At 27.5% G+C, this 18,904-nt stretch overlaps 1 protein-coding gene and 1 long non-coding RNA gene across 2 annotated transcripts; both read left to right on the top strand.

Annotated features, from left to right (window-relative positions):
• Positions 1–620: 620 nt before the first annotated feature.
• Positions 621–12,482, top strand: LOC122515351 (ER degradation-enhancing alpha-mannosidase-like protein 3). The gene is made up of 18 exons (XM_043632667.1): positions 621–1,669; positions 1,731–1,776; positions 3,084–3,184; positions 3,282–3,321; positions 3,395–3,507; positions 4,951–5,104; positions 5,199–5,327; positions 5,413–5,584; positions 5,664–5,821; positions 5,881–5,985; positions 7,653–7,997; positions 8,087–8,248; positions 8,322–8,420; positions 8,569–8,886; positions 8,995–9,208; positions 9,289–9,401; positions 9,949–11,364; positions 11,557–12,482. The coding sequence occupies exons 1-18, from the start codon at positions 1,548–1,550 to the stop codon at positions 11,833–11,835; spliced, it is 4,086 nt and encodes a 1,361-aa protein (XP_043488602.1). The 5' UTR covers positions 621–1,547; the 3' UTR covers positions 11,836–12,482.
• On the top strand, positions 3,515–4,947 carry LOC122515153. The gene is made up of 2 exons (XR_006303219.1): positions 3,515–3,776; positions 3,938–4,947. It is a non-coding gene; the product is annotated as an uncharacterized LOC122515153 (long non-coding RNA).
• Positions 12,483–18,904: the final 6,422 nt, after the last annotated feature.

Here is an 18,904-nt window from a genome sequence, read left to right as displayed (position 1 = left end):
ATCAACTTTAAATATATCCCCTGCAGGTTTACCAACTTTACTTTTATTTTTTCAAAGTGCGACTGCACCTTGAATTTGTGGTTGCGCATGCGTATAACATATAACCTCTTCATGACGTTTTTTGATTTTTAATTATTAATAACTAATTAAATAATTAATTAATAAAGTTAAAAGTTATGTATTTTAAATAAACATTTTATTAGCAAATTAGTGCACTTATTCATTTTTTTCTGCTGTGGTCAACTACGTTGCTTTACTGAGAAATAATAAAAAAAAATTTTCAAATTTTTAATTATCAATAACTAATTAAATAATTAATAAAAAATTTTAAAACATATGGATTTCGAATTAGCTTCTAGCCAGCAATTAAATGTATATCTTCATATTTCTCAATTCTGGAGATTTTATGCCAACTTTTTTGCGCTTTGAATTCAAAATATTACACTGTCATACAATGTTACGTTAATGACAGCCATCCCTTTAACTTCACGTGAAAATACGCCTTAAATATCCCATGCTACGAACATATTTTTGTTTCTTTTCATTTACTCTCTTTACACTTTATATTCTGTGTATAATATTCCGAATTAAAAATAATCGAAAGTGAACTTTACATAAATATTTATTTTTAGTTTTATGAAAATTATTAGAATAGTAAATAAACATAAATGAAACGATGAAGAAAAAATTCATGACAAATTAACGTTTAATCACTGTTAAATGTGAACATTCAAAAGATAATATTAAAGACCGCCATGAATTTTTGTCCGAATCACGTGATCATTTCTATCGTAGAAGTTAACTCTCGTTACGAGAGGTTAGTTCATCAAGATAAAAACGTTGATTTTAATAAACATTATGCAAATAAAAGAAGATCGATGCGCGAAACACGTTGTTTTTTTATATTAAATAAGATTGCTGTCATAATGGCAGTATAATACACCACTTGATAAACTCTTAAAAATATAAGTATATAGATCACACATCGAAACATATGGATGATAAGAACAGTGCTACAAAGTATGTAAAAAATTTTGAAAAAATTAACGAAGGTCACACATCACCTGGCCCTGAAAATAATGCGTGATCAACTGATCATCAGTATTTTTTTGTTTATATTTCCTATTATTCCGTTAGTGATATAGATTTTTCAATCAAATTTTGATAAATTAATCAAATTTTTCGGGATATAACCAAAAAATTTTTACAATCTACGTGTGCAAAAGTTTATCAGCAGTGCTTCCTCTCCTCTTTCTTTATTTGCGTTGATACATGTGTTACATGATGTTACACTATCTTCCATTAATGGTATATCGTTAAATTTACCAATGATTCGCGTCTATAAGAATTATACAGCAAAGAAGTATTAACGAAAAAATCTTAAGCAAAGATTATACACATAATAATATTTTCTTTAAATCGTGTTAAATGATATAAAATTTAGTGAATGAGAAGTGGATTCATTGAAATATGTTTGAAAGAATGTTATGCTTAACCATAGATATGACATCTTGACAAACAAAAAGGAAGATATTTTTTTATGAAGAATGGCTCGTGATTCTTTCTTATTTGGATTGCTCATGTTCGGATGTAGCATACATGCATTAATGGCTACATCCGATGACGATCAACTCGATTATATGAATAAAGAAGAACGTGAAGCATTGAAGTATGTATGAAGAATTTGAAAGTGTTATTTATTGTATTTAACAATTTTGTATTATTTTTAGGGATGAAGCAAGGGATATGTTTTATCACGCTTACAATGCTTATATGGTAAATGAAACTATGCTTAACACGCTGACTGACACGTCAGTCACCCGTGATCGGCGTTTATTCTGTCAATGGGGCCATGAAGGTCATTTGTGATCAGTATTATTATATTGTTCTATACAGTGCAAGTTCTATACAGTATTTTCTAAACAAAAAATGCCGGAACCCATTTTTTGTCAAAATTTTTATTAAACAAAATTATCTTCAAATATCATTTAAATGAAATTTAAAGCCACTTTTCTTATGCCACGGAGTTCATCAAAAATTAAACATAATTTATGTCAATTTTTGTTTTATTTTAAGCATGGTCAAATTTAAACGACATATTTTATTATTTGCTTTTTTTCTCTTATTTCTTTTACTTATTTATTTTTATTTAATCTTAAATATTTCTTATCCCCTTTTTCAAATATTAGAAATATTGTAAAAAAAGATCCTGGAACGACGTTCCAGTGTTACACTACAAAAAAGCACTGGTTTTATATCTTATCTTAGAATTTTGGCCTCTACGTCAAACATGCCAAACTTGTGTGGCAGTCAACGTGTTAACGCATTCATGTCGGGGCGTTTCAAATCGAACTTTATTTAAGATCGGAAAGATTTTATGGTTTTTCTTTCAATCGCATTACGTTAGAAAAAAGTGCTATAACTTAAAATAAATAGTATATTTCATGGAAATTTTTGGGAATGTAAATTACTTTTTATCATATTATAATATATACTTTTTAAAATATAATTATCCGAGATTTTCAATCTAATGTCGTAGCTATTTATTTTTGACAATAAGATAAATATGTATATAATAATTTCAATTGCGTATCACGTGTTAACTGTTCCTTAGTAGAAGAACACGTACTATGCGTATTATAAGGCTACGTTGCAGTGGACGCGAATTTTGACGGAAACAAATGAAAGTAAATTCTGCAGAAAAGCATCATAGTGCAATTAAAATACGATGTCTCCACTCGCACAAAAAACGTTCAATTTTCGCAATAGTTGACATACGAGCTATTGTGCGATGTCGGAAAAAGCATGAACATCAAAACGATTTGAATGAAATTATTTTGACGTGTTCTTAAGTTATATGAAAAGACGGTTGCAACCAAATAAATCACTCTCGTAACATTCAACCTATTTGATTGTTCTGATGAATATATATATATATAATTCTGAGCTTTACTGCAGAATTTGTTTTCATCAGAATTCGTGTCTTACTGTAACCATAGCATGAGTTATCAGACGCGAATGTGTTAATTATAATCTTGTAACAATAATGGATGGCAATGAGTGATTATTTGGATAAATTATAGGAAAATGCTTATCCTGCGGATGAGTTAATGCCATTAAGCTGTAAGGGCCGATATAGAGGATCGGAGCCAAATAGAGGTGATATTGATTCTACATTAGGAAAGTAAGAATGCGTATTTTAATCTATTATTATATTTTACATTTTTTGGATTAATAATATTACTTTTTTATTTATTAACTTCTTTCATATATCCTTACAGTTTTTCCCTTACATTAGTGGATACCTTAGATACACTTGTGGTAAGATTCACTATTAACACAAGGATAGACTTATAGTATCGAATATCCTCATATTAAGCTACTAATGTTACAGGTGTTAGGTGATTTGGAAGAATTTGAAAATGCAGTAAAGCTTGTTGCAAGAGATGTCAGCTTTGATACAGATGTAATAGTGTCTCTATTCGAAACTAACATCAGAATGCTTGGGTAATTGGATCAGATTTATTTTATCTAAACCGGTGTTTCCTAATCTTTCTTAAATCGTGACTCATCTCTATGTCTCAAAACTCTAATACTCCCTAGTACAGGGCTTCTTAAACTTTTCCACTTGGTGACTCCCTTTAACAGAGCAAATATTTTTGCGACCATGGATATCAAGGGTTCTCAATCTTTTTCCTTCGTGGGCCGCATACGTTTGTTTCTTACATCAAACAGGCTGCAACATTGGAGCCGCGGACGGTGCCGGACATTCCACGGTTAGAAAAGAATTTATAAAACTGATAACTAAGAAAAGGTTATCAGGAATGGAAAAAAATTACCGTTTTCAAACATAGATATATTTAATATTATTTAATTATTTAAACGTTAATGTGATTTTTAGTATTAACGCAAATTCGTACTAATTTTTTTATAACAGCGATCGGCTCTCAAGGTCGTACGGGGGGAGGTGAGATTGAGGTTGGGTGGTGGTTAATTGCCGTAAGTAAATTTTTACCACTAAAGGAAAAAAGAAGGTAAATTCATTTTTGTCGCAGTTTGAGTATGGTTGATATAGACTCTATAACAGTTGTTCCCAAACTTTTTTGATTCTCGACACCTCTGCTAAATTCAAATTTTCCCAAGGCATCCTATGTCAAATTCTAACAATTACACTTTGCAAAATAGGTAATAATTTTGTTATAAGGGTTAGGTAAAAATTAATAAAACACATCATAAATTGTAAAAAAATGTAATTGAACAAATTCAATTAATTATAATAATTAGTAAGATGGATGAACCTTTTGGTCACCGCATATTATCTCAAATCTTGGAATTAAACTGGACATAGTTACTACCCTCATTTTCTTCTTCATATTGATATTCGCATGATATTTAGATTTTATCGTAGCAACTGCCGAAAACCCAGCTTTACACTGATAAGATGTAAAAAGAATTAAAATTATAACAATTGTATAATATTTCCTCCGAGGCTTACACTTTGGAAACCTAATTTATATTATTTTCTGTTTCACTATTATAAATTTAAATACTATACGTGTTGTATTGTTAAACTAATTTTAAATTAATTTTTGGTCGTTGCGCGTCCAGAAATATTTTTTTTTTGTTAAAATTTCTACGATCCCTAAATTTAATTACGCGACCCACACTTTGAGAAGCCCTGTCCTAGTATATCATAATAACCCGGCTACTATTATAATTTAACATTAATAAGTATTTCTAATAAAAAATGAAACTGATTTTAATTAGCCTTTCTTTAAGAAATATAAATTTTATCTTGAATGTTAATTTGAATAAGAATTTTTGACAAGAAACACTGATATGATGACGTATATTATTGATTTGCTCATTGTCCCATTGTTGGGAAACACTGATTTGCACTTATGTGATTAATATTGTGTAAATAAAAATATTGAAATGTATTGTCAACAGAGGTCTTTTAAGTGGTCACTTATTAGCTGAATATTTGCAACAAAGAGCTGACATAATGCCATGGTATAGAGGCCAATTATTAGGTTTAGCCAAAGATTTAGGATACAGATTTTTACCTGCATTTAATACATCTACTGGAATACCTTACGGCAGAGTAATATATCTTTTATATTTGATTATTTAATACTGTTCTATAAAAGTTAACTCTAAATGTAAGCATATAATAATATATAATTTTGTTTATTCAGATTAATCTAAAATATGGTATGAAAGGTGTTCCTACAGAAGTATCAAGAGAGACTTGTACTGCTTGTGCAGGTAGCATGATATTAGAAATGGCTGCCTTGTCAAGATTAACTGGAGAATCAATTTTTGAGGTATTAGTTTTTTTGACATTATTAAAATAGATATATTATAAAAAACATTAATCTCTTATATTTTATAATTATTTTTTTTTTATAGGAAAAAGCACAAAAAGCAATGGATGTTTTATGGAAAATGCGTCATAGAGGAACTGATTTAATGGGTTCTGTATTGAATGTAAATTCAGGTGACTGGGTACGTAGAGATTCGGGTGTAGGAGCAGGTATAGACTCCTACTATGAATACTGCTTAAAGGCTTATATTTTATTAGGTATAACTTTAATATCTTTTTACTAATATTTTCATCGATATTAGTTATAATATTTACTATTATATTTATTATTCTATAGGGGATGAAAAATACTTGGGACGTTTTAATAAACATTATCAAGCTATTATGAAATATGTGAGTCAAGGGCCAATGTTGTTAGATGTACATATGCATAGACCAAATACAAATTCCAAAAATTTCATGGATGCTTTATTAGCTTTTTGGCCTGGTTTACAAGTATGTATAGAATCTTTATCAATTTTTTATCAAAATCTATTTCACCTTGCTTTTTGCAGGTATTAAAAGGAGACATTAAGCCTGCAGTAGAGACACATGAGATGCTTTATCAAGTCATGCAAAGACATAATTTTATACCAGAAGCTTTCACTACTGATTTTCAGGTACATATTATACGTAATGATAAATATAGTAGAATCTGTTCTAATATAATAACTTTGAGATTTGCTATTGTTGATAAGAATAACCAATTGATAATATTAAATAAAAAATACAAAATCTTTATTGTCGAATTCAAATGATTACAAACAATTATGATATTTGTATGTGTTACGGTCAATGTATATATTTTATAAATGGCCACTTATAAATTGGGTAATGTATATGTCGAGCATGTATAAAATACATTGCTCAGTCAATCTATACAATGCCCAGATGGTTTTGGTTAATTTATAAAATGTGCTTCAGTGGGGTGTGTTCAGAGCACGGGGGGGGGGAGAATTGCAATCTATTGTGAGTGTAACAAACCATGACAGGTGTATGTTCATACAGTTATGAAATTCACTTTCCGTACTGTTCATGCACATGTTCACGCGCTTTTTCAACTGCGTGACTGTTAGAACTTAATCTTCGAAACTACCATGTTGTAAAAGTAGAAGAAGGTAATATAGAAAAGGATACGAATTCTATTATTAATAATTAAAGATATATTCTATTATTCTGTTACAATAAAATCAGCGTGGTGCTTGGTTTCTGTTAAGAGTTTAGCTGCTCTTTCTCCTAAGATCATTTCGACCTGCCCTTTCCATGCTCTAAACATAGCAAACTGAAGAACATTTTATAGGTAGACCAAAACCCTCTGGACATTCTATAAAATATCTTACTCGATTGGGTATTTTATGCAATGCCCTATAGTAATACATTAACCGTAACATACAGAAGGGTAAGGATTTTCTCTATCCCAATAGTGGATATTTTTTAAATTAACATCTGCGCGATTTGTGAATAAATTGTGAACGAAATCGAGATTATAGTAATATAATGTCGAATAACTTATTTTGAATATCTTAGTAATTATTCATTTTAGGCACTACGTAATATTATAGTTTTTTATACAGAATTTGATGTTTTATCAGAATCTAGAAAAAAAATTAGACATTCCGTTTAAAAAAATAATGATGCCTTGATATCTCATAAAAAAATGACCTTAAAAAAAGTATTGTTTACTATTATATTTGTTCCCCCTAATTTAGTTTAACTATGCAAGAAACATTTTTTATATAAAAATATAGTCATATTCCGTGAATTACCTGTATATTTTATTGTATATTTATCACAAACTGCACACTTAATACATAAAGTATGTATGTTATTTTTCTTATAAAGAACTCTATGAAAACAACATAAAATTTATTTGAAAAGTTAATCAAGTATTGTTTATACACTTTAGGAGAATATCTATTTATATATTTTCTATAAATATTTATCATGTTCTCGTATATAAATGATGAAAGGATGAGCTTTAGCTAAAAGAAAATAAAAAAAAAAAGATCTATTTAGTAAAAAGTCATTATAAATTCTAATTATTCGTTCTCAAGTGTAATTATTAAAATTGATATCAATAGTTTGATTAAAATAGACAGATTTCTAAAAATTAATTTTATCTAAACTGTTTTAGGACCAACTGATAATGATAAAAAAAAACAATTAATAATGTTATCGGTGATTATTATAATCAGATTCTACTGCATTTCTGGTTTTACGACATATTTGGACAACGATAATATTTAAAACATTGTAATGCGATTTCTTTTTCACTGAATGTAATTAGGTCCATTGGGGACATCATCCATTGAGACCAGAATTTTTAGAATCAACATATTTCCTCTATCGTGCAACAGGCGATCATTACTATTTGGGAGTTGGACGTAAAGTTCTCAAAAGTCTTCAAACATATGCTCGAGTATCATGTGGCTACGCTGCTGTATCGGATGTTAGGACTAATAAACATGATGATACTATGGACAGCTTTGTGTTATCTGAGACATTTAAATACCTTTATTTATTATTCGCGGAACCAGCAGATTTAGTCCTAGATTTGGATGAATTTATTTTTACAACTGAGGGTCATTTACTTCCACTGACATTAGCTTCAATAAGAACAAATGTTTCTTCCGTGAGTCTTCAACAAAACTTTTAAATAATCAGTAAATATTTTTTATCTGTTTAACATAGATATAAAAGATATTTTAAATTTCTTTTTAGGACTTCGAACGAGATTCTGTTCAAGTAGATGAATTTGATCGGACATGTCCCAATAGTTTACACTTATTTCCAGCATCGGTTAGGCAACCCTTAAGAAACATGGTGGAAGATGTTTGTCCAAGACGTCCTATAAAAAGAAGATTAAGTGCATCTCAATTTCAAGTAACATTATGGAATTTTTGTATTGTATTATTATTTCAAAATAAATATATATAAATTTAGATGTTTATTTTAGGCTAATAATTTGGAACATTTAAAAATATTGAGTGAAATGGGCATAACAGCTTTAACATTAGCAGATGGAAGAGTGCAACTATTGCATACAATTTCTAATGTAATTTATTTTTTTAGATTTAGGATCATTAAGCATAAAAACGTCCGATTGCTCTGATTACTTTCAGTTCGAAGTTGGACATTTCATACTTAATGACATAATATTTAAAATGATATTCATTTCATAATAAAAATATTAATTTTTTAAGGCAAGAACTCCACAAGACTCTGAAGAAGGTTTATTATTTATGCAAGAAATGGTTGAATTTAGTATAATGCAGACGCAACAAACAGAAACTAAGCCACAAGCAGTTACATTTATAAAACCAAAAGCTTATCCGCCACAAAAAGTTACATTATTGGCTGGACCAGCACATTTTGGTCCTGAATTACATAGTTTTAATAAAGTTACTGGAAAAGTTGTGTTCACATATCCTCTTGCAGCTTGTACAAATCTTCTTAATACAGAAAAGTTGAAAAATAAAATAGTTATCATGAAACGTGGCGATTGCATGTTTATGGAGAAGGTAAATTTGTTATAAATGCATAAGTGATAAAAAATATATCAGGTGATCATCTATATATATATCTATATATATATATATATATATATACATATTGTTAAACAAATTCAGGCACGAAGAATTCAAAAAGCTGGTGCTATAGCAGGTATAGTAATAGATAATGTATCTGGTACTAGTGCAGCAACATCTCCAATATTTGCTATGTCTGGTGATGAAAAAGAAGTAGACGATGTGACAATACCTGTTGTATTTCTTTTTAATGTGGAAGCTACTGAACTGATTAAAGCTATAGGTGCAGGTGGAGGTGAACTTGTCGTTACCATTGGTAAGAAAGTTGATTTATAAAAGGATATAAATAATTCAAAATTTGTATATAATTAAAAACATATTTATTTAAATCAATAGGTAACTTTTTTTCAAAAGATGAAGTTCAGTTAAAAGCACCTACTGACTTATCATTGTTTGAGCAACTAAAAGCCCCATTAAAATCTTTACTCGATATGAATAAAAAATTACAGGTTCGTTTTTGTATTATACAATGATTTCTTTCATGTATAGTAATCTCTCTATTTATGCGGGTAATTAGTTCCACGAGAACAGTGTATAAATGTAACTATGAAAAGTGTCAGCATTTGTTTAATCGTGCGAATTGTGGATTTATTCAGATTATATAACCAGATAACATTATTAATTTTCTTATCTTTTATTAATGTTTGGATAATTTCAAATTTAAATTCTAAATTTATCCGGTTTCTTCTCTTATCCGGCCCTTTTGTTAATCATTTTATTAATAATACCCCTAGTTGATGTCATTATTTATTAATCTTATAAATTTTTTATCGCACTACGATGTTCACTACAAAACTGCGGATAAATTTATGCAATTACTAAAAAAATTATATTGGAGTATCTCCGAATATATGTTTTCACGCAATGCATCGTTGTGACATCTTTGCTTTCGTAGCTCAAGTGAATTATAGTGAATCCACATAAATGGAGGGATTACTGTAGTTTTATATGATGTAAATAAACTAAAAAACAATTTCATTTTTATTCTAAGTACAGAATACTGAAAGAAATGATTTACATGAAGATATAAATTTTAATATCGAGAACGAACATCAGGACACCATTGATTTTAATCATTTATCTGCACGAATTATCAAAGATTCACTTGAAGGAGAGATAAGGATTGCAATTAAGTCAGATGTACCATCTATTTACATGACAAGAAATTCAAAATTAACTATTTTACCGTTTACTGAGATGCAATGGCAACAATTGAAAGAATTCTTTGTAAATCAATTGTACAACCTTGGATCTAATCAAAAATCTGAACTACGCATTAGGACTTTTCTACTGAGAAGATATTACAACTTGGTAATGGCAGAGCAAGGTGTCGATGCAAATGTTTATAATGCGGCAAGTTTGAAAGAAAAAGTTCTATGGCTCTTAAAAGAATTAAGTGAAGTTGCGCCAAAACCATCAATGATGGCTCATTTTTTGAATTCTAATAAACTAACAATAACTAACTACAATTTACTTACGAAATTGGATCGTACAGTCCTATATTTAAAAGAGATTTCAACAAAACTCAAAGAAATAAGATCCATAATACCAAATTTAAAACCGTTTAAAAATATCTCAACATTTTGTTTAGAACAAATTAATAATAGTATTGTTTTACGAAATATACTACGAAAATTATTTGACGAAGATAAAATCATTAAACAACATTTGGATCTTTTATATCATGTTGGTAAAGGCGTGCAAAGTATATATCAAGAAATATTAATGAATAATAGGGAAAAAGATGTAGATAAATTTAGTGAAAATAAAGATCCTGAATTTCTTAAACAAAAGGAAGATTTAACTAATGATAATAATGAAAGTAACAATGAAATTAGTTTAAAGGATCTATTTATAAAATTGTTAGATACAGCCAAAGATTATAATAAAAAATATGAAAATTATGAAAATATTATGTGGACAGAGATAGAAAAAGTTGAAAAAAATATTGAACAAAACAATTTACAAGAATATGAAGATGAATCTAATATTTCTAATTATATAGAAGTTAAAAATAATGAAAATAAAATGATTACTGAATCAGATAAAATGTCCATTCAATCTGATGTATTAAAACAAAGCAAAAACGGAAGTAATATAAAGAAAAATAAAATTGAAGATATAGAAGAAAAAGAATTAGTATCTTTAGACATAAAACAGAAAAATTTAGATCCTATAGATAAGAAAGTTAAAAATAAGAAACATTCTACAGAAACTTTATACAAGAAAACTTCATTAAACGATGGTAATCTTTTATATCCAGTTTCCAAAGAAATAATAAAGTCATACACTAGAGATCCTGGACCACAAGATGAGATTCAAAAAATTTTACAAGAAATTCAGGATGGAATCGGTGATAAAATTAATAATATTAATAATAAAAATAATAATGATAATAATAATAATAATGATAATAATAATAATAATAATAATAATAATAATAATAATAATAATAATAATAATAATGATGATGATGATGATGATGATGATGATGATGGTGATGATGATGATGATGATGATGATGATGATAATAATAATGATAATAATAATAATAATAATAATAATAATAATAATAATAAAAACAACAACAATAATAATAATAATAAATTAACCAACAAACAGAACACAAAAGAAAATAGTAATAATAATGTAATATCTAGAGATCATCTATTAGAAGAATTTAAAAAACCCATATGGGCATCCGATGAAGAGAAAACGAAATTTTTCACAGAATTTCATCAAAATGTAAGATTATCTAATACAAAATATAACTTAAAAGAAAAAAGTAATTTAAAGTATAAGGAAGACTATACTATCAAATTTAAAAGTAGGAAGAATGATGAACACAAATATAAAATAAAACATATCGATGATGAATTATAATAATGATTTTTCATATTTAGACAAATTATAATTATTTTAACAGAGAAAATCAACTTCTACTCACAACAAAGCTTATCGATAATGCACCTCGTATTTTTGCAAACAATTTAGGTGCAATGAGTTTCAAAGTTTTTATATTTACCAAATGTATTATATATGATAAACTATAATTATATAATAGAAAAAATAGTGAACAAGTTACAGTTCAGTGATACTCTGGTTTTACAAAATATTTCAGATTATACAAAACTGGTGCTTAGAATGAATGTATAATAATATATTATAAAATGAAGGTGGGCATGATAAAAGAAATTTATAATGTTGAGATGCATGTGTGTATACGCATTTTATTAAGAAACATCATAACGTATATACATAGGAAATTGGGTTAACGTGATTGTAAGAATGATAATGAAGTAAAGGCTCTAACTGATGTAAATTTTATAAATTAAATAATTAGAGTATAATTTTCGTGCATTTTATAATACGTAAATATTGTATTTTCTGTTATTTCAGAGAATATTAATATTTGTTATTGCCCTAATATTAGTACTTTCTATTTTAAACACGTGCCATGTTTTCGACTACTAATTATAATATGAAAATAAGAACGAACATTTAGTAAATTGACAATCTAATGAACATTATGACATATGTCTTTCCATTATTATTTACTATATTTCTGCTGAAAACACTAAATTGAAAAATGTAATTATTAAATATTACTATTTAATATTAAACATTTGAAAACTGTAATATCATTTTTTATCTATGCATTACAGTATTTATGTTATGCATTATCAAATTACATAAGTGAGGTAGAAAAGTTGATATTTGAATGTTCAAAAGTAAACATTTGATCACAATAAATTTATAGAAATGCTATTCAATTTATATATATTAATGTTACAATTAAAAATATTATTTTCAATGTATTTATTAAATTTTAAATCAAAAATCAAAGTTATAAAAATTTAATTTATCATGTAATATGGCAATGTAAAAATTATAATTTAATTGTAATAATTATGTGTCTTAAATGTACATAAGTATGTATAATAAATTATATGTAGTGCATAATATATAAAAAGCATACCATCTTAAAGCAAACTAAAAAATAATTGATTATAATACAAATATTATAAATTGATAGTATAAATTTGTAATAATTGCATTTATATGATTATTTTTGACTCATAAAATTTACTTTAGGCACAATGAAGTATAAAAAGTATTGTTATGAATTTTGGGCAGTTTTATTTTTATGTTTCACAAAAAGTGCACAAAATTTGGACATTAATTTTTAATTTGGATGCTATATATTCATATAATTATATATAATATATATAAATATATATATATATATATATATACTAAATTCTATAAAAATGTAAATAATGAAAGTTCCACTTTAGTATCATATACCTCTGTTCTAATAATAAAGTAAAAGAATGCATGTAAAATGCCAAAATACATTTTTACACATATATTTTATTGTACATAAATTAAATAGAACATTATATTGTATAATCTATCAATTCTTGTATATGTTGATTACTTGTACTTAAATTTATGTTCTCTTGAGTAAAATCATAAAGAAAAAACTATATGCTTTGCATATAAGTTTCATATGTTAAATGAATATGTAAATGTAAATTGAATAAATTTAATGTTTTAAGACACTACTGGAAAAAAAACTATCTATATTTATAAATTAAATTTTTATATTTTTATCTAAATAAAAAATACTTGTTTCATAAAGAAATATATCAACGTCTAGTCGAATGTAATATATGCTAATAATATAAAATATCGTAAGAGAAAAAGATTTATAATAACTGTTATATGTGAATTACAATTTGATATCTTTATGTTCTTTAATAGTTACAATTATATCATATTCCAAAAATTCAAACTCAATAATTTTTTCCTAATTTATTTATTGTTTAAAGTCTATAGATTAGTAGTAGTACTAAACCTCTTTATTCTATATCTTGATATTATAAAATTTGGCCTTTATAATACTTTTATTTTCATTCTTTCCATTTTTCCTATCATTTTACAATCCTACCCTTTTTCTCCAATCTTTCCATTTCTCTTTCTAATCTTTTTGTTGTCTTTTTTTTCTTTTTCTATTCTTCCTTTTGCTTCTTCCTTCCATCTTTCTATTTCTCTTATTGTTAGTTTTCTTATAATATTTCCTTTTCTCTACCGTCTAGTATTTTTCTTATCTCTTCCGGACCCCTCTTTATTTACCCCCACACATTATCCCAGTACCTGGCTGTATGGTTATCCCCTTTCTCATCCGCATATTCTAACTTTATTTTATGTGAAATCGAATTTTTGCCCTAAAAATGAATTGAGATCTATTTACTAAAATCCTGCCGTTTAACACATTTAAACATATGTCTTGTGTACTAATACATGAAAATAGGGTAGATGGTATTAAACCAACATGATATTTTATTAATATTTATTAATTTATGAAAAATACAGAATACATTTTATTTTCTTATAATATAATAAGTATGAAATTTGCATTTGCATGTCTCCAACCAAGCGTTTATAATTTGATATGTATTCAGATAAAAATAATGATAATAAATTTTCAGTCTCTATTTTCGCATCTCTCTTGACAAGTATCTGCGCATCTACAAAAAATGGTGCTTAACCCTTTTAGTGCCGAGCGAAAGTATCGTACTTATGCGAAAAATACCGGACCAATTTGACGAATTTGCTAAGGTTTGGGAAAAGCTTATAAGAACCAAATTAAGAATGATATTTACAAAATTCAAAAAGAAGCATATTACGAACTAAAGGGAGAATAAAGTAATGCTAATTGTATTTAAATATTTATTGAAAATTTATTTATTTATTTAATAATATTTTATTGACCCTAGAGCCTAAGCTCCCTAAAGGTGAAACAAAACGGAAATTAAAATGATGTAATTATTATTAAACTTATCATTATAATAGTAATAACTCACAGAAAGTAGATAAAAGTAAAAAGAAAATAGTAAATAAAAGTATAATGGTTCTATAATAGTAGTATAGTAGTATTGGCTCAAAGCAACAAACATATGGTTAAAAACAAAGCAAAAAAATAAATTTTTTTTAAATTAAATCGTAAGTCACAAAACACTCTGAATGTCTCTATTAGATCACCTGTTATTACAATATTTTTATAATGCATAAATAACTCATCAAAATCTTGCTCAAAAATATTCAATAATGGCGGCCTGTAGATCACAGAAATTAAAACTTTATTACGAATTGATGACCATATTTCAGCAATCATGTACTCAGGAAAATCATCTATTTGATTTGATGAGCAAGCAACAATACGAGAAAATAACGTATTGCGTTCAAATAATCAAACACCTCCACCATGACGACGCTTGCGATCATGTCGATGTAAATGGAACATCGGAAACCATATTTGAGCATCCACAATACAATTGGAAAGCCATGATTCAGAGACAGCAATAATGTCCTGATTAGTTTCTCTAAAAAATTCACGAAACTCATCAATATGAGGAATAAGTGATTGGGCATTTAAGTGACATATTTTTAAATTAAACGATGATTCAGCTATAATATTACGTTGCTGAGAGCCAATACTACAATATTATTTACAAAGACTATGGATATTTGATAGGTCCATTGACGGCAAAATTTTTACTGGTTCCGATCCATTTTTAAGGTCCACGCAAACAGAATTAGCCGTAATCCAAATATTTTTTTTGCTGATGTGAGGAAACTTCTTAATAATATTTTGTCGCAATTTATACAATGCCGTTGGATACCGCTTATTTACAAAAATTGGCGTCTTTTGTGACCCATTGATGATTAAATTTGCTGTAACATCATTGCGTTTCCTCCTGCAGGCAATAAACTTATCGACCAATTTTGATGAATGGCATTTTACGATGATATCCCGTTCGCGAACAGAGTTTCCTTTAACATTTTTCTTTTTGTTGTATCCAATTCTCTCTACCAATGAGAAACTATTAGCGCTTACATCAGGAACCTCTAAAATTTTACCAAGTTTAACCACTGCAGCTGTTAAGCTCTCCGAAGCTGCCTCTGGGAGACCCGAAATGACAAATTGGTCACGAAGTTGTTTAGATTCCATATATAGTTGGCGCATTTCTATCTCTTGAATGGCTTGCAATTGCGGATTGTTTGATTGGCCAACCATACAAATTGAGTCCGATGATGACGCCGATTCAATTGCATCAACTCGCTTTTCTAAAGCTTTATAATCTTCGCGTAAAGAATCACAATTGGCAGCTATTCCGTCCAGTCTTGTAGTCAGATCCGTGATTTTCGTATCAATGTCATTTAATTTGCTTAGCTTCTTATTGATTTCCTCCAAAATAGAAATTGGATACTCATTCTTCACTGTACAAATAGGACATTTGCTAGTAACAAAGTCCTTGACTTCGGATCTTGAGTGAAGAGCATATCTAACTTTGACGCAGGCCAAGTGAAATTTATGTTTCCAAATATCCCGGGTCGTAGCAGCGAGATCGTCAACAATTGGCCGTATACAAATACCACACCACTCTGTAGTTTTGTCGGGCATGGTATAGGTGGCAATGTTAAGATAATAATAATAAAGGTAATATGACAGTACTGTCTGAATACAATATAAACTGTAGCTGAAAATCAACGGCCGAAACACAGATTAAAGGGCTTTTAACATACACCCAAAACAAAAAACTCTAATGTTATAAATAAAAATAACTGTTATAAATATAAATAATGTTATAAATATAAATAATAATGTTATAAATATAAATAATAATGTTATAAATAAAGCACTATGTAAAACAGTAAAAAAACATAAAAAATTATTTTAATTATAAATTATAACACAACTAAACACAGCAAAATGCAGGAGCACACTTTTAAACAGCCGTTATACTTTACATTTTTTATTACATTTTTATTACATTTTTTTATTAATATTGAGTAATTTAATTTAAATTAAATTTGAAATTGGATTTAATAGTAAATTTAATAAATCGTATACCTTTTGATTTTATTGAAGGTGAATCTGAATTAGTTTCGGGGTTTAATGTTGAGTATATAAGAGTAAGATTTACATTTATTTTTTTAGCTGAGTATATAATAATTTTACTTTCGGGTATAATTTTTATTATTATATTTTTTGGAAATTCAATATATTTTATAAAAAGTGTTGTTTATGTATTAATTTTTAGAATTTTAATAATTTTAATTCGAGGTTCGTTACCACGTTTACGGTATGATAATTTAATATATTTTTCTTGGTATTATATTTTATCTTTTTCTATAAAAATTTTTTTGTTTATATTTATTTTCAAAATTTATTTATTTAAGATGATTTAAATATAAATTTTTTATTTAATATTATTAAAATTAAAATTATTTTGGTAGATTAGTGCATTAAATTTAGAATTTAATTAAATAAATAATTATTAATTTATAAATAATATTGAATATTTTTAATTTAATATGATTTATTTAATTTTAAAAGAACATGCTTGTAGCGCTCGTGATCTTAAGCACGTCGATCATGAAGTTCGTTGTTACCCACGATGATGCGAAGTGGGGATTTCAAACGAAAAGGTAGTTTAAGGTGAAATACGCAAGAAAGAAAAGATAACAAATAGGTATTTCTAGAATAAGACAAAGATGGTTTTAAATCTACAGAGCTATTTCTACAATAAGTAAAGATGCTATTTTGATAGGTAAAACTACAAGAAATGTTGTCCTCTGTTGTTATGATATGAAGGAATGAGAGAGTATGTGTGCATGCGTGTGTGCGTAGATGAAGAAATAAGTGATCATATGTTAATTAATAAAATTTGATTTTTTTGGTTAAAGAAATTACAAATTATTGATATCAGGCCTTTATTTCCCCCAATTAGTTTTTCAAATAAGGAATTTCTTGATTGATTACTCAACAAAATGATTTCTATAGAAACATGAGTAACGGTTTTTTTTTCTTACATTTTGAAATCGGATGGTAACATCAACGTAGTCTTTATATGGCTTGGTTCGGTTGCCAGATATAAACTGTTCGCAAAAAATTGTTTATCTCCCTCAGTGTTTAAATTTCCGTAATATTTAAAACGTTCGTTAGTTCGTTCAGATCAGTTTTATTTTGTCTCGATTTCTGTTATGTACGATTAACGTGTACGTTTGTATAGTTAAGAATTACTTTTATAAATTGACATTAAAATTTCGTTATACAATTCCTTGAATTATTTATTCGCGTTTGATATGTCGGAACCTCGTCGAGTATTTTCGTCAACGAGATTAAGCGAGAAGGAAAGAATAGATGAAAAGGAAAATATCTGTGATATAAAAAAATTCAAAAATTTGGCTGGTACAAATCCTCAAAAAGTTACTTCTTCAAAAAGATTTGATTCAAATTATACCGGTGGTCACTGTTATTGTAAGGTTGATCCGCGTAAAGATGCTAATTACAAAGACTTTAAATCGTCGACGAAAAAGGAACCGTTTAAAATTCATTTTGATCGTGCTTGTAACGATCTTAATAATGAGGCTAGCGTTCGAGAACGGATGATCAAGTATGATGCTTACAGGATTGAAAAACTTAAAAGAAGTACGCCACTTTCGGAAAATAAGGTTAATAAATTTTTAAATGTTTTATGTTAGAATAATAAAGAGAGCAATTTTTAAGTTAATAGCTTACGTTTTAGCAAAAAAGTCGATTTAACACGAATATACAGCAGCCAGAAGTAAACTCGATTCGAAATCATTTGCCGAGTATTAAAAATAATAAAGAATGTTTAAAAAAGTCGCTTGTTTCTCGTGATAAAACTTCAATAAAATCAGTTAAAACTGTTTCCGGAATCCAATTTCAAAAGCTGCAGATTCCCGCAACAAAATCTTTACTTGATCTTTCTCAAATGTAAGTGTTGACACGTTACGTCATATTATCAATCAGCTTATACGTAGATATAAAAAAAAACCAATAGACTACTTCTATTTTATTTCTTGTTATTATTTCTAAACAAAATTGGATTGATATGAAATATATTTTAAGTGATAT

Source organism: Polistes fuscatus, unplaced genomic scaffold (assembly GCF_010416935.1).
Source record: "Polistes fuscatus isolate 324 unplaced genomic scaffold, CU_Pfus_HIC Scaffold17, whole genome shotgun sequence".
Lineage (NCBI taxonomy): Eukaryota > Metazoa > Arthropoda > Insecta > Hymenoptera > Vespidae > Polistes > Polistes fuscatus.
This window is presented reverse-complemented; position numbering and strand designations above follow the sequence as displayed.

Bases quoted from the DNA above. Each gene is read 5' to 3' on its own strand.
- LOC122515351 (XM_043632667.1), top strand. From the start codon at position 1,548: ATGGCTCGTGATTCTTTCTTATTTGGATTGCTCATGTTCGGATGTAGC. The intron at 3,322-3,394 runs GTAAGATTCACT...CTAATGTTACAG, and splicing joins ATACCTTAGATACACTTGTG to GTGTTAGGTGATTTGGAAGA. The intron at 11,365-11,556 runs AATAATAATAAT...AATAATAATAAT, and splicing joins ATAATAATAATAATAATGAT to AAATTAACCAACAAACAGAA.